Source organism: Schistocerca americana, chromosome 5 (genome assembly GCF_021461395.2).
Source record: "Schistocerca americana isolate TAMUIC-IGC-003095 chromosome 5, iqSchAmer2.1, whole genome shotgun sequence".
In the NCBI taxonomy this organism is placed as follows: Eukaryota; Metazoa; Arthropoda; class Insecta; order Orthoptera; family Acrididae; genus Schistocerca; species Schistocerca americana.
Genome location: NC_060123.1, coordinates 221938257 through 221953794, shown reverse-complemented (window position 1 = coordinate 221953794; position 15538 = coordinate 221938257). Strand labels below are relative to the sequence as shown.

At 39.9% G+C, this 15538-nt stretch overlaps 1 protein-coding gene across 1 annotated transcript in view; it reads right to left on the bottom strand.

Annotated features, from left to right (window-relative positions):
* LOC124616276 (nucleoredoxin-like protein 2) overlaps nucleotides 1-2774 on the bottom strand; it is a 67075-nt gene extending 64301 nt beyond the window's left edge. Inside the window, 1 exon segment of the mRNA XM_047144579.1 lies at nucleotides 2753-2774. Coding sequence (XP_047000535.1) covers nucleotides 2753-2774 — 22 coding nt within the window.
* Between the last annotated feature and the right edge of the window lie 12764 nt (nucleotides 2775-15538).

The following is a 15538-nucleotide window of genomic DNA, read 5'->3' as shown; positions in this document are numbered from 1 at the left end:
AGCCTCATGAAACCTATTTTTTAAATTTTTGTCTTAAAAATTCTCTGTAGTTTTCAGAGCAAGAAAACAATTATTTCGAGGAAATGGTACCGAAGAGAGTCCCAAAATTATAGAATTTAGAAGTGCCTGCACACATAATGACACCCTGATGTCATGCAGACAACTCTGTTAAAAACCAAACTTTATTCTCAGTTCCTCTTTTTTGCGACTTTTTAGTCTCTAATGAGTCAGTTACACAAAACTGTTAGAGAAGTAATTATATGGCAGAATTCAAAACCCAGATAACAATTTTAACCAATGTATATGAGAATAGATACCATCGTTCTGTGAGACTAAATACTTTGGAAGTGGTTGTGCTGGATGCTCTGCTATGTTACAGTGGTGGTACAGTGTCAAGGTTTAAGGTCATAGAATTGATGGAAATGCCTTGTGGACTAAATATACAGAGAACTTCAATTGTCATTGACTCTTTGAAGCAGAGAAATCAGTACTGGAAGGCCCCAAAGAAGCTAGAACATGATGAAAACGTCTGAAGAATAAAATGGAGGGAAAACAACATCTGAAACAAGATAAATATGGATCTGGGATGGATTAGTATTGTGCAAGGTGGGTAGAGAAACATTCTTTAACTTGAATTTCCCTGAGGTTCACTTTTTCTTATATTCTGGTTAAAAACTGTTAAAAATAGATTGCTAAAATTTTGTATACTGTCTCAAAACATATTTAACTAAAAAGCAGACTTTTCTTATGACTTAAATTTGAAAAATAAACAATTCTTTAAAGAAACACTATGAGTTAACTACTGAAATTTTTGATAATCAGTGTTAAAAAATTTTCCATAATTTGTGAGAGCAACATCTTATTAAAAGTCTGCTTTAAACATAACAGTGTAAGGAACTTACAGAAAAAAAATCAAGTTTCTACTTTGTTTTTATTTCGAGATACATGTGTCTATGCTGCAAATAAATAATTAACATACTTTATTTCCTTGCAAAAAGAAATATAACTCAGAAGAAAGTGTGAGACCAAAACCTGTGGTTCATACATCAGATTGTTCCAGCATTACATGGGCTTCCAACTCTTATCCTTTGAGCAACACTTTTTAGAAAACTCACAACTTTTCAAGATTTTGCCTTGTGTTCACGAAGCAGTCTCCTTAAGCCTGATCTTCCAAAGTCATTGCCATCTCTGATAGAATTACAATGTTATTGGCAAACTTTAAACTTTTTATCTTTTCAATATCAGAACAAAAGTTAGTTGACTACAAGCAAATGCAGGGAATTCTGCAGGGTATCAACGCATGCAGCAGGATCTAGTAGGTCACACTCAACATAAAAGCAATGTGTCCTATTGGGAAAAGTAGGTGGAATGATTGGTTACCATTTGACTGCATAATTAGTAGTCAGTCACTGAAAATAGTGATAACCATTATGTATTTAAAAGTATATGTCTGGAGAAATTTGTAATGAAATGACCATATGGAATTGATTGTAAGAAAGTCAGATGTTAAACAGCAATTAACTGGAAAAGTCCTAAGAAATTGTAATTTGTATAGGATGAATTAAGCTTATAAAAGCATCATTCGACTGATGCTTCGATGTCGCTCTTTACTTTAGGATTCCTACCCAGTAGAGTTAACAAAGAGGATAGAGAATATTCTACGAAGGACAGCATGATAGCATCATGTCTGTGTCAGCTGGGGGTATCGATAAAGAGAGCGCCGTCACTCCACCATGGGCGGCTGTAAAGGTGTATCATTACTGCCAGTCAGGCTAACTGCCCACGAAGCAAATTACAGAAGCACAATGTAGCCGGCCTCTCAGTGGAATTAAGGCAGAAGAAATAGGTGTGACACTTTACTTGTCGAGTAAGCCATCAACCTTACGCTCTATACACTTAAATAAATAGACCTACACATTAATTGTGGTGCAGCACATATTTTCCCAGAACCAAATTAAAAATAGTTCTCATAACCTGGCTCTTATCAAAGTTCTTGATAGTCTTACCTCAGTTGTAACACAAATGTTAGAATTGGAAATCCCTCCCATATATTACCAACTGGGGCTCTCTCTGCTCCACTGCTAGTTCGGCTAGAAATTGCCTGAAAAATACTTTGTAATCAGTCATTGCACGAACGGCCCGCTAAGGCAGCTCACATTAGGCTATGTGGGCTTTCTGTTGTGTTCCCACCCTTTTAAAGGTGACACATGTACTGTGGGACTTCCGACCAAGCAGTTCTACACCGTGGGTTTTCCGACCAGAGCGTCCCCCACTGTCAATTTACGCCAGTCGTTCACCAGGAGCAGAAGAGTTGTCACCGTCAGTAAGATACTGCCCTCGCCGACAGCCTTCGCTTTCATATAGTTTGGAAGGCCTAAGTAATGAATGAGAAGTCCTGCCGTCACTACTGAGTGCACAGAAAGTGAGATAGGTATATGAACTGGTTGTGAGTGAATTGCGAACGTAGTTAGTGCGGAGACTGTTTAAAAATTGCAGATGGTAGAATCGTGGCTGAATAGCAACATTCTTGCCAACCTAACGAAGAAGATGTGCATCTTAAGAAGAGAATGCGTAACTGCAAGAAAAGAGTCCACGAAGAAAAGACAGTGCTTCTCTATCAAATTTTTGAGAATGAAATTTAAGATTTTAAAGATGTAGGTGCAGATTTTGTCGCAAAAATTCGCCAAATTATGAGAACTCCAAAAGTGCTTTGCACTAAGAAAGAAGGGAAGCTATTGGGACAACCCAGAACCCTGGCACTAGTTTGAAGACATTCTGAAACTAACTGCTGCTAGCATATTTCAGGCAGGAAACAGAAAATACCCAGACACTTAGAAACAAAGTAAAATACACCACAGTAGACATTCCCATAATTTATTGGGATATATATGCCTCCAAACATGTTTAAAAAAATCTATAAATTGTCATAGTCGGTATATTACATAACTGAGGTATTTCACTTCATTAAATCCTTCTACAGTATATATAGAGTCGCACGTGTTAGGTATTATTTGGCTCAATGCTTGCTTGGACATTGATGTCGAAAACTCTAAAACTTTTAACGTCTTTCTGTTGGTAGGAATCGTTATGTTGGTGTCAGCTATTTATTAGATGAAATTGCTTAACTCATACAAGTAGTTTGTCGTATAATGTGAGGAGCTACACATAGGATCAGTAGCTGTTTGTAGATCTCCGTGTCCCATCACAAAAGATTTCGCCCAGTAATTTGCAAACTAAATTAACAGAATGTGAAAACTGCTATCGCTTAAGGAATCATTGCTGTAGTCATTTGGTACTATATTTCCGATACTGCATTTTGTTCACACTTTTTTTTAAAATACAAGTTCTGAAGTCAACCTTCAAAACTATTTCTTCCACAGTGAATCTGAAATGAACTGAAATAACCTTTGTGAGAACATTTCTGCTTGCCGCTGAAATCCCTTTACATCAATAGATGGCGGCGCTGCAGTAGATGGAAACCATGGAGGTATAAATAAATATTTTTTTACCTCCATGATTAAACAGTGGTGTGTGGTCACACGAAAATTGCGGCGATTTACTGCACCCACAAACATCAGCTCATGCAGATCGTTGTATGTGGCAAGGCTTAGGAAAGAGAGAAAAAAAAGCGTAAAATTTCCAGATCAAAAGATCTGCTCTCCTGAAGTTGACACCTTCTTGATATCTATGGGCTGCAACATAGGTCACTTGCAGTCATAGAGATAGGAATTTGGTAATCCAGTTGGCATGGCTACATAATAATTTGTCAAGTTGGAGTGGCGAGACAATCTTGGATTAGTTACAAGCTCTTTAAGAACCGGTTCTATAGACCATCCTGTAGGTGGGTATGGGAAGTTACTCATATTTATCTAGTCGCATTTTGAGCCTGGGGAGCACTTTACATATTCACCTAAAAAAATTAACTTTCAAAACACATTTACTTACGTCATTCCATAATAAAAAACATATGAAGCATAAAAATAACGCACCTATGCATGAAAAGGGTAAGATACGAAGCTTTGTAAGCAAATAGCTTTAAAGACTGCAACAAAGTTAAATAAGAATTTTTTAAATTATTTCTTGTATCTTCTCTTAGTGGACTGTTGCTCGAAGGTATTTTCTGTTAATTATATTTTTTTTGTCTCCAACAGGAATTTCTCAATACTACTTTTTTCAGGTTCAGATTTTCGGTGTCAACCTAACGAAATTTCTTTTGCAAATTTTTCATAGCTTTCCCTGTATTTCGGTACTCGTTGCATACGCTGGATTTACTCATATACAGATGTAGTTTAGGACCATTAAGTAAAAATAATCATTAACTAAAACTAGATGGCATCCACATTCATATTCATAACACAGAAAGATGTATGTTATATATCCTAATGAAATGGGCTTACCTGTTAGGTATAAAAGTAATTTGCTTTAAGAAGTACTGAATGGACATCTATTACCACTCTGAGATACAATACATTACATGTATCTTCTGTAATGTTTAGTTCTTGTGGCACAACCTATCTATAAACTCACATTAAATCTACTTACTCATCAAGCTATATCTATAATGAAAAATTTATAATATGGTCTGCTTTTGGATAAACTTCTGCAGACACCTATGACCAAAATTACAAATCTTGAATTATCTTGTGTTGTTTTTCTGGCTCGAGGAATCTACATTTAGTTTAACTGTACATCTAGTGTATAAAAAAGTAACTGTGTCCACCTGAGTGTTGATTAATTCTAATGGAACACACCAAATGGGAAATAAGATGTTAAGTACTTCTATGTACAATACAGTAGGAACTAAATATACATTTGTGGAGCCTGCAAAGGTAGAGATCTTGAAACAGCACACCCAGATGTAGCACCATCAGCAGCAGCTTCTTAATCAGCAACAGAAACTCTTGGAACCGCCGTTGGCCTGTCTCGACATAGTTCTAAATAAATTAGCACAGCTTTCATTCACGCCTTTCTACATCTATAGCAATTCTCACCAAGCCATCTGACAGTATGTGGCGGAGGGTACTTCTGCTGACACCATCTTTTCCTCTTTCTCTGTTCAGTATGCCAGTGGCACACAGGAAGAGTAATTGTCTGTAAACCTCTATGAGCTCTAGTATCTCTGATTTTCTTATCTTGCCCTCAAAGAGGGCCCACTGGGCCAGGTTCCTAAATAAATACTAATCGATTGTAAGTTTTAAAATCTGCACCTATGATTTTGAACAAAAATACCTCAGCTCTGGAGCCTCTCACTGAACCTACAGGGTTAACTGTTTTCGTGTTCAGTTATACTCATCACACCTGGGGCTGGTGAGGACAAACATCAGCTGCTGGACCATATGCCGTTTTTCAAAGTGTGAAAGAGAAATAGGAGCATATCCTTGCTGTTAATGAGCCATCATACTTTCATGCTTTAATAATGTTGAATTCAATTCATTTGAAGCGTCTTCCTCTGATTATTGATCATATACAGTAAATTCAATAAACTGATACAAAAGGTTTTTTATTTAATGGAGATGTCACACATCCCCTCATACAAACTGTTTTCAAATTGTAGATGTTCAGGTCAAGTAGTTTCAGCTTGAGAAAGATTCAAATCTGTAATTGCCTGTGTATTTCAGGATGAAACTATGTAATTTTATTTTCGTTCATAATAAATTTCATAGTATTCAGTTGCCACTTCAACAAATTATATTTCATATTTGTACTAAAGGTTAACATTACTGACATTAACTACATGTTTTGAACCATTTTCCTATCATTGATGTTAAATAAAGTGGAAATTATCATTTCATCTTGCCAGAAAGCACGAATTTTAGACTTCACATCGAATTATTTTTATCATTTTATGAGGCAAGTCTTATTTTTATGCTAGTTATTTAAATCACTAACCAATGTTTGTAAGCTTATTCATTTAAGATAACACAAATTTTGTGTAGAAGACGTTATTATTTTTTAAAAAATTTAATGGGGTTACAAGCGTTTAGAGAAACGTCAGTACAATTTATTAGTATATGATGTATGGCCCTTAAATTTTCAGTATATGATGATACAAATTATTTGCGTGCTTGCCCACCTTATACACCCCTGTTCTGGTCATCTGCACTATAGCATATGCTAATTTTTTTTGTATGTGCACATGCCAATGTGGCTTCTGTTTGTGGTAGAACAATATTTACTCATTTCATTGCATTACCATCATAAATCCATTCTGACTAGTTTGAGAAAGCTATTCACATTATTATCAAATCACTACAATTTGATGAGAAAAAGAAATAAAAACACTACAATACTTTTCACTGACACTATATGCCAGCCTCAGCACTGGCAGTATTAACTTGATTGCAACAAGTGGCTGTCTTAATTACCTCAGCATGATGACCTTGCACTTTTTGCAGACTACATGTGTGAGTCTGAAGTCTGGGTCCACTGGTTCCTTCTCCCATCACATATTGAAATATTAACACATGGAAGGAAAATAGTAAGTAACAGATGCAGAAGGGACACACATCTGATTACCTATTAAAAATTCTCTTAATACACATTACTTTAACTTAACTAATCACACATGACTCTACATTATAATACAATTTGTTGATGCAGGTTGTTTCATTCATTGATATGACCCATTTTTCTTATTTCTCTATATTGGTATCGTCACCTAAATAGCTGGCATGAAATATGGAAAAAGCTAGCATTGCATGTGATGGTCTCCTTCTGCGTGGCTAGCATGCTCTGCAGAGTACTATTACACACCCTCTGTATGTTAGACTCTGTTTGGAGTACTTCATTACTCACAGTGCTTGAGCCCCATTCAGTACTGTTTGTGCTTAGTATTTAGTGTTCAAACTCCATTCATAACTGCGCTCTCTCACATCACACTCTTTAAAGCAACGCGTTACATAATAGCAATTCCATTCTTTGTGTTTAGTATTTAAGTGCCACTTTGACTCATCACACACACTGACTATACTACCATCCTGACAGAAGAAAAATTAATCAAACACAGGCAGTTTCATGTGTTCTTACCCAATAAGAAAAGTACACACACAACTGTGTTTATCAGAGCATTTCATGGAATGTTACCGAAAACATCGATGGGTTTGCAAAAGGTTTCCTTTGTCACAAGTTAAATACATGGGGAAGACGCACTGTGGGCAACTGAGGCAATGGAAACTTGTCATAGCTATTAAAGATTTGTGCTAGCTCTCCTGGCGAATTGTTGTTCAACAGGAATCCAGGAAAGGTTACACCGACAGGTGTTTGAAATTGAGATATTCAACTTTAGACAAGGCAGTTTGAGGCGTTATTTTGAGAAATGCCTCAACAAAATCTGGGTCTGAGATGAGTCCATGTCTCATCATGATCTTTTTCGCATACTAAAGGCAAAACTACCAGTAGAAGAGTGTGAATAACTAATTTATGTTAGTGAGTCAAATTTAGGAGATATCATGTCTGTCCTTGATTCAACTGATCTTATTTACCAAGACGCTAAAATTGCTAATAATCACCAAGTAAATTTGATGGCTATTGCTAGTACTGTAGTCGGCGCAGCTCACAAGGAACACATTTGTTGTCAGCTCAGCTGAAAGTGCACAGACAGCACCTACATTACGTTCTTGCACTTGGCAACGTCGCAGACAGGCTCGCCTGGATCTGTCTCACGTTTTAAGAAAGAGTACATTTAAAAATGAGGTCTCCTACCTGTTTGTGAAACACTTCACGCCTTCTAGGTGTTGCAACCATTATAAGAAAACTCTCAAAAGACACAGACTACCACAGAACTGAATCGTAGTATCGCACACGTAAAACACGATAGAACTCTCAAATATGTCGGAAGTTTACACAGTTCGGAACACAGAAACAGACTGAGTGTTGATTGGCTAGCTGTGCAGCTGACTATGGCGCCTACCCAGCCAAGAGACCTTAAACACTACTGTGAACTGTAGTAAAAATACTGAAGATAGACTGTCTGCAACATTGCCAAGTGCAAGAACGTAATGTAGGTGCTGTCTGTGCACTTTCAGCTGAGCTGACAACAAATGTGTTCCTTGTGAACTGCGCCGACTACAGTACTAGCAGCAGCCATAAAATTTAATTGGTTATTATTCCGAATTTTAGTGCCTTGATAAATAAGATCAACAGAATCAAGGACAATCTAATGACCTCATAATGACTTACAGCAAATTGTCAGGAACCACACCAATGGTAGCAGTCACAATCATAATAATAATTATGACAACAGCCACAGTAGGCAGAACAGGCAAGAGAGGAGATATAACCCAGTTTATGTGCCCCAAGGTGGCAATACTAACCATAAAAATACTTGGTAGAATTTTAGCCAACCGGATCCATGGAATAACCAAGGCGGGGGAACAGACCCTTAATTACAGAATTAGCCAACAATAATAATCAATCGTCGACTAACATGCTGGAAACTGGAGTGTTCGTCAAAATGCAGATAATAGTGTAAACTTATTCAAATGTAATCACGGGATAGATATCAGGAATAAATTGTTTTATGACAAAAGCAGAAATAGCAATGAAGGTTCAGCTGCTGCACAGTCAGTAATTAATTTGCAGATATTTGACATCCCAGTGACTGTTACTATCGACACAGTCTCATCTGTGAATGCTCTATCATCTGACCTGTTTCAAAAAATATATGACTAAGTAAGAGTTCCAGCTTTACTAGTAAATAACTGTAGGATTTTGGGGACAGATAAAATCTGTACAAGGAATATCAAGGTACAGACGAGACTCAATATAATGCTAGAAAATGGAGCAATCAGTTGACATTTCTTGTAGTCATACTGGTTGTACAAATCATAATAGGCATTCTTTCACCAAGAGCAATGGACATCAAGATGACTTTGAAATTTCTGTACCAAAAAACCGTCAGAAATATATATATATATATATATATATATATATATATATATATATATATATATATATATATACACACACTCCTGGAAGTTGAAATAAGAACACCGTGAATTCATTGTCCCAGGAAGGGGAAACTTTATTGACACATTCCTGGGGTCAGATACATCACATGATCACACTGACAGAACCATTGGCACATAGACACAGGCAACAGAGCATGCACAATGTCGGCACTAGTACAGTGTATATCCACCTTTCGCAGCAATGCTGGCTGCTATTCTCCCATGGAGACGATCGTAGAGATGCTGGATGTAGTCCTGTGGAACGGCTTGCCATGCCATTTCCACCTGGCGCCTCAGTTGGACCAGCGTTCGTGCTGGACGTGCAGACCACGTGAGACGACGCTTCATCCAGTCCCAAACATGCTCAATGGGGGACAGATCCGGAGATCTTGCTGGCCAGGGTAGTTGACTTACACCTTCTAGAGCACGTTGGGTGGCACGGGATACATGCAGACGTGCATTGTCCTGTTGGAACAGCAAGTTCCCTTGCCGGTCTAGGAATGGTAGAACGATGGGTTCGATGACGGTTTGGATGTACCGTGCACTATTCAGTGTCCCCTCGACGATCACCAGTGGTGTACGGCCAGTGTAGGAGATCGCTCCCCACACCATGATGCCGGGTGTTGGCCCTGTGTGCCTCGGTCGTATGCAGTTTTGATTGTGGCGCTCACCTGCACGGCGCCAAACACGCATACGACCATCATTGGCACCAAGGCAGAAGCGACTCTCATCGCTGAAGACGACACGTCTCCATTCGTCCCTCCATTCACGCCTGTCGCGACACCACTGGAGGCGGGCTGCACGATGTTGGGGCGTGAGCGGAAGACGGCCTAACGGTGTGCGGGACCGTAGCCCAGCTTCATGGAGACGGTTGCGAATGGTCCTCGCCGATACCCCAGGAGCAACAGTGTCCCTAATTTGCTGGGAAGTGGCGGTGCGATCCCCTACGGCACTGCATAGGATCCTACGGTCTTGGCGTGCATCCGTGCGTCGCTGCGGTCCGGTCCCAGGTCGACGGGCACGTGCACCTTCCGCCGACCACTGGCGACAACATCGATGTACTGTGGAGACCTCACGCCCCACGTGTTGAGCAATTCGGCGGTACGTCCACCCGGCCTCCCGCATGCCCACTATACGCCCTCGCTCAAAGTCCGTCAACTGCACATACGGTTCACGTCCACGCTGTCGCGGCATGCTACCAGTGTTAAAGACTGCGATGGAGCTCCGTATGCCACGGCAAACTGGCTGACACTGACGGCGGCGGTGCACAAATGCTGCGCAGCTAGCACCATTCGACGGCCAACACCGCGGTTCCTGGTGTGTCCGCTGTGCCGTGCGTGTAATCATTGCTTGTACAGCCCTCTCGCAGTGTCCGGAGCAAGTATGGTGGGTCTGACACACCGGTGTCAATGTGTTCTTTTTTCCATTTCCAGGAGTGTATATAGCATCGTTCTGGTGAGAAATTCTTCATTAATTGCAGTTATATTTTCTTTGTTCTTTGACTTGAAATGACAGAGCACTGGCAGTGTAGATGCTGAGTTTATGTGCCAACATCCAATAAGTAGGTAGAGAAAACAGATGAAATGAAGAAACAAATTGCAGACACTGTAAGTATCACCTGCCGTGGAATCAAAAGATGGTTTCTCGTACATTATTTTTTGGATTTTGTGCATTATCTATTGTCTTCTTACTCACGTGAAGTCCATGGGAAACCTGAGCTAAAAATTAGGTCATGTCCTTCAGACTGTAACCACTATTCATGATGGTAAGCTTTATTGATTACATTAAGAAGTTTAGAATTTGGTTGTGTATAACTGATGTTAAAATCATATAGCTTTTCCCTTTTCATAAATTTATGTCTTGTAGTAGTTGACACGTTTAGAGATTTACTGAAATGTAGAATCTTACAGATCATGAATATTGTCCAGTAGCAGTGAACTGTGATTGTTTTTAACACATCTTGTTGTATAATTAACTTGATGCCATCAAGCCCATTTAGCAATATTTGTTGTTGTGAATAGACAATACATATCTGATGTATTAGAGTTTCTGTTTGCTTTAAGGTAGCCATATTGTATCGTTTCAAGAGTCAACAGTCCGTGTGTTACATTTTTGCGAACAAAAAACTTCGTTAGTTCTTAGGTCAGGTAGCTGCTGACGCAGTTTTTCCAGGGCACGGTGGCTTGAGTTGGAACTCACGTATAAACGTGATGTCAGTAATTGGTGCCAGAATCCTTGGTGGAAAGTAGGGACCTAGGTGAATAGGCCAGTGTGTCAGGAAATGGTTACAGGGTTCAGGAGAGATTGATTGTATTCAAATGGTTCAAATGGCTCTGAGCACTATGGGACTTAACATCTGAGGTCATCAGTCCCCTAGAACTTAGAACTACTTAAACCTAACTAACCTAAGGACATCACACACATCCATGCCCGAGGCAGGATTCGAACCTGCGACCGTAGCAGTTGCGCGGTTCCGGACTGAGCGCCTAGAACCGCTAGACCACCGCGGCCGGCGATTGATTGTATTCCAATGAGACAGATGTCAAATGGCTCTGAGCACTATAGGACTTAACATCTGAGGTCATCAGTCCCCTAGAACTTAGAACTACTTAAACCTAACTAACCTAAGGACATCACACACATCCATGCCTGAGGCAAGATTCGAACCTGCGACCGTAGTGGTCGCGCGGTTCCAGACTGAAGCGCCTAGAACCGCTTGGCCACCTCGACCGGCGAGACAGATGTCGGGCAGCTCCTCAAATAGTGGATACATGAAACAATTGTAGAGCTGTATCAGTAACACATAATATAAAACTTAAGCTACATCATTCTGATATTAAGTTTTGTTAGTACATACACAACTTCTCACTGTATATTAGAAAATCATTCATCAGTTATATACACTGACAGAAAAAAAATCGCAGCACCAAGGAGTTGTGCATGTAAACAAAAGTTGGAAGGCGTGTTTCAACATCTGAAAAGTCATGTCTGTTCCAATTTAGCGCCAGTGGTATAAAAGTGGCGCTACTAGCGTAGTATGAAGATGCAAATCGGGTTCGCCATATCTACCCACTGTAATAGTCGTGAGTGTTAGCTATCTTTGAGACTGGATGTAGCGAGTTGATGTTAGTCATGAGTGCCATTAAGATAATGGAGACACTACCGAGAGAGAAGACCACCATACTCAGCGTATGGCTCTGGTGCATCATACTGTAAGTCCATCAGCAATTTGAACAACAGTTAGAACCACAGTGACACAACGATCTATTACAAATCGGTTACTTGAAGGACAGCACTGAGCCAGACGCATTGTAGTGTGTATTCCACTGACCCCAAACCGCCGTCATTTGCGACATCAGTGGTGTCAAGAGAGCTCACTGCAGGGCAGGGTGGAGTTATATTGTGCTTTTTAATGAAAGCTAGTTCTGCCTTGGAGCTATTGGTGGCCATGTGTTGGTTAGAAGAAGTCCAGTTGAGCACATGCAACAAACTGGTCTGCATGCTACACGCACTGGACCTACATTGGGAGTTATGGTCTGAGGTACGATTTCATAAGACAGCAGGAGCATCTTGTGGTTGTCCCAAACAACCTGACTGAAAATTTGTATGTCAGTCTGATGATTCTGCTGGTTGTGCTGCTATTCATTAACAGTATTCCAGGGTGTGTTTCCCAACGAGATAACGCTCGCCCACATACTGCTGCTGTAACCCTACAAGACCTACAGAATGTCGACATGTTGCATTGGCCTGCATGAACACCAGATCTGTCTCCCATTGAGCACATTCAGGACATCATCAGATAAAAATCCCAGCATCATGGACAAACAGCATTAACCATCCCCGTATTGACTGATCAAGTGCAATGGGCATGGAACTCCATTCCACAAACTAACACCCGGTACCTGTACAACATAATGCGTGCATCTTTGTTCGCCTGCATACAACGTTCTGGCAGATACACCGGTTGTTAATGTACCAACATTTCACATTTGGAATGGCTTGTCTCAAGCTCATATTAACCTGTGATCTTGCAGTGTTAATCACTTAAATACGCTATCTAGACAAATGTATTCCCATTTTTATTACTCTAAAGTGATTATTTTTTGGTGTTGCAATTTTTTCCATCAGTATAGTTACACACTGAAGAGCCAAAGAAACTGCACACCTGCCTAACATGGTGTAGGCCCCCAGAATATGCAGAAATGCCACAATAGGACATGGCATGGACTCGACTAATATCTGAAGCAGTGCTGGAGGGATTGATATCATGAATCATGCAGGGCTGCACATAAATCCGTAAGAGTACGAGGGAGTGGAGATTTCTTCTGAAGAGCATGTTGCAAGGCATCCCAGATATGCTCAATAATATTAATGTCTGGGGAGTTTCATGGCCAGCAGTTTAAACTCAAAAGAATGTTCATAGAGCCAGTCTGTGGCAATTCTGGACGTATGGGGTGTCGCATTGTCCTGTTGGACTTGCCCAAGTCCGGCGGAATGCGTAATGGACACGAGTGGATGCAGGTGATCAGACATAATGCTTGTGTATGCACCACTCGTCACTTGCCAAAGTCTCTAGAAATATCAGGCGTCCCATATCACTCCAACTGCACACATCCCACACCATTACGTAGCCTCCACCAGCTTGAACAGCCCTGGAGAAATGTAAGGTCCATGGATTCATAAGGTTGTCTCGATACCCATACATGTCCATCTATTCAATACAATTTGAAAAGAGACTCATTCGACCAGCTAACAAGTTTCCAGTCATCAACAGTCCAATGTCAGTCTAGACAGGCCCAGGCGAGGCGTAAAGCTTTGTATCATGCAATCATCAAGGGTATATCCGTGGGCCTTTGAGTGCGAAAGCTCATATCGATGATGTTTCGTTGAATGGTTTGCATGCTGACACTTGTTGTTGGCCCAGCATTGAAATCTGCAGCGATTTGTGGAATGGTTGTACTTCTGTCAGTTTGAACGATTCTGATCAGTTGTGGTTGGTCCTGTTCTTGCAGGATCATTTTCCAGCCACAGCAATGTCGATGATTTGATGTTTTACTGGATTCCTGATATTTTTGGTACATTCATGAAATGGTCATTAGGGAAAATCCCCACTTCATCGCTACTCTGGAGATGCTGTGTCCCATTGCTCGTGTGCCGATTATAACACCATGTTCAAACTCACTTAAATCTTGATACCCTGCCATTGTAGCAGCTGTAGCCGACCTAAAAACTGTGTTAGATACTTGTGGTCTTGCATACTCGCCGCTTGTCACTTGTCAGAGTCTCTAGACATATCAAGGGTCCCATATTACATCAACTGCGCCAGTTTCTTTGGTGCTTCAGTGTATATTTTTATGTGTGTGTGTGTGTGTGTGTTTATCGAATTCCATATTTCATAGATCATTTGAGTGATTATTTTATCAAAATGATGTGGGAGGAATTATTTTCTGGAATGCATGTATGATTATTGTAAACATTAATGACAACATTATTATTTTCATTCCTCCATACAAATGTTTGTGATGGTGCTCTTAAAATGCCTAGCTCCTTGAAGAGGTACCTACATGACATCCACAGTCCAAAGGTAAACACTACATATTATTCATTCTTCTCACTTTTGTGCAAACAGTACTTTCTTTCTAAGTGATGAGGTAGCTTCCTTTCTTTTGTGTCTCATAGGCCTTTTCATTGCTCACTGATAACCATATTTTATTAAGTTTTTTGAACTGTTTTCATTGTTCATAACCTGTTGTGTGTTATGCGGACAGGTATTATTAATTTCAATGTCCACTACACACTGCGTAAGTGTCTTTGTAGGCAAAGTTTCAACTGTAACATCACATATTTTAAAATGTAACAATCACACACACAGCACTTTCCAATGACACTAAGACATGATGCAGAGAGTATTGTGGTATATCACGAGTGTAAACACAGGGATCATTCTCTGAGCCTTCACAGTGACCTTGCACGTGTATTTTGTGTAGTTTGTCGGTTTCTTTTGTTAAAATATGGACAACTGTGGCTACTGTGCTCATAGTTGTCTACCAAAGGTACTGTCGATTGTGGCATGATCATTGTTCCTTTTCTGATTGTTGTAATGGTTGCGTGACAGAGCAAATGGGCCGACACCATTGCCATTACTTACTTTTGTGTATTCATAGACTCAGTAAATGGACCTCCTAATTACTTTCTGGGGCATGCACCAGCTTTTCCCTAATAACGAGAGGTAGTTTGGCTATGAGAAATCTTAATATATTGCTGTATGAGATTGATTCATCCCAGTACTGTGTTTTTTTTTTTTTTTTTGGAAATTGATGGATTTCAACAGACTGCTTTTTTTACTATGATATGGGTTGGGAAAGTATACTTACCTTGGTAATCTTTCCTGTTCACAGGTAGGCAAGTATTTTGACAGAAAGCCCTTTTGAACTGTTTGTACAATTTGCAACATTCAGCATTTGAGCCGCCAATAGTGCCACATCCCCTTGTACATGGGCTGTATTGAACTGTATTTTTTGTAAATTGGCGGTGGTACTCCCTTAATGCATTTTATGAAAACTACAGAATGAATTGTCTTTTTGTCGGGC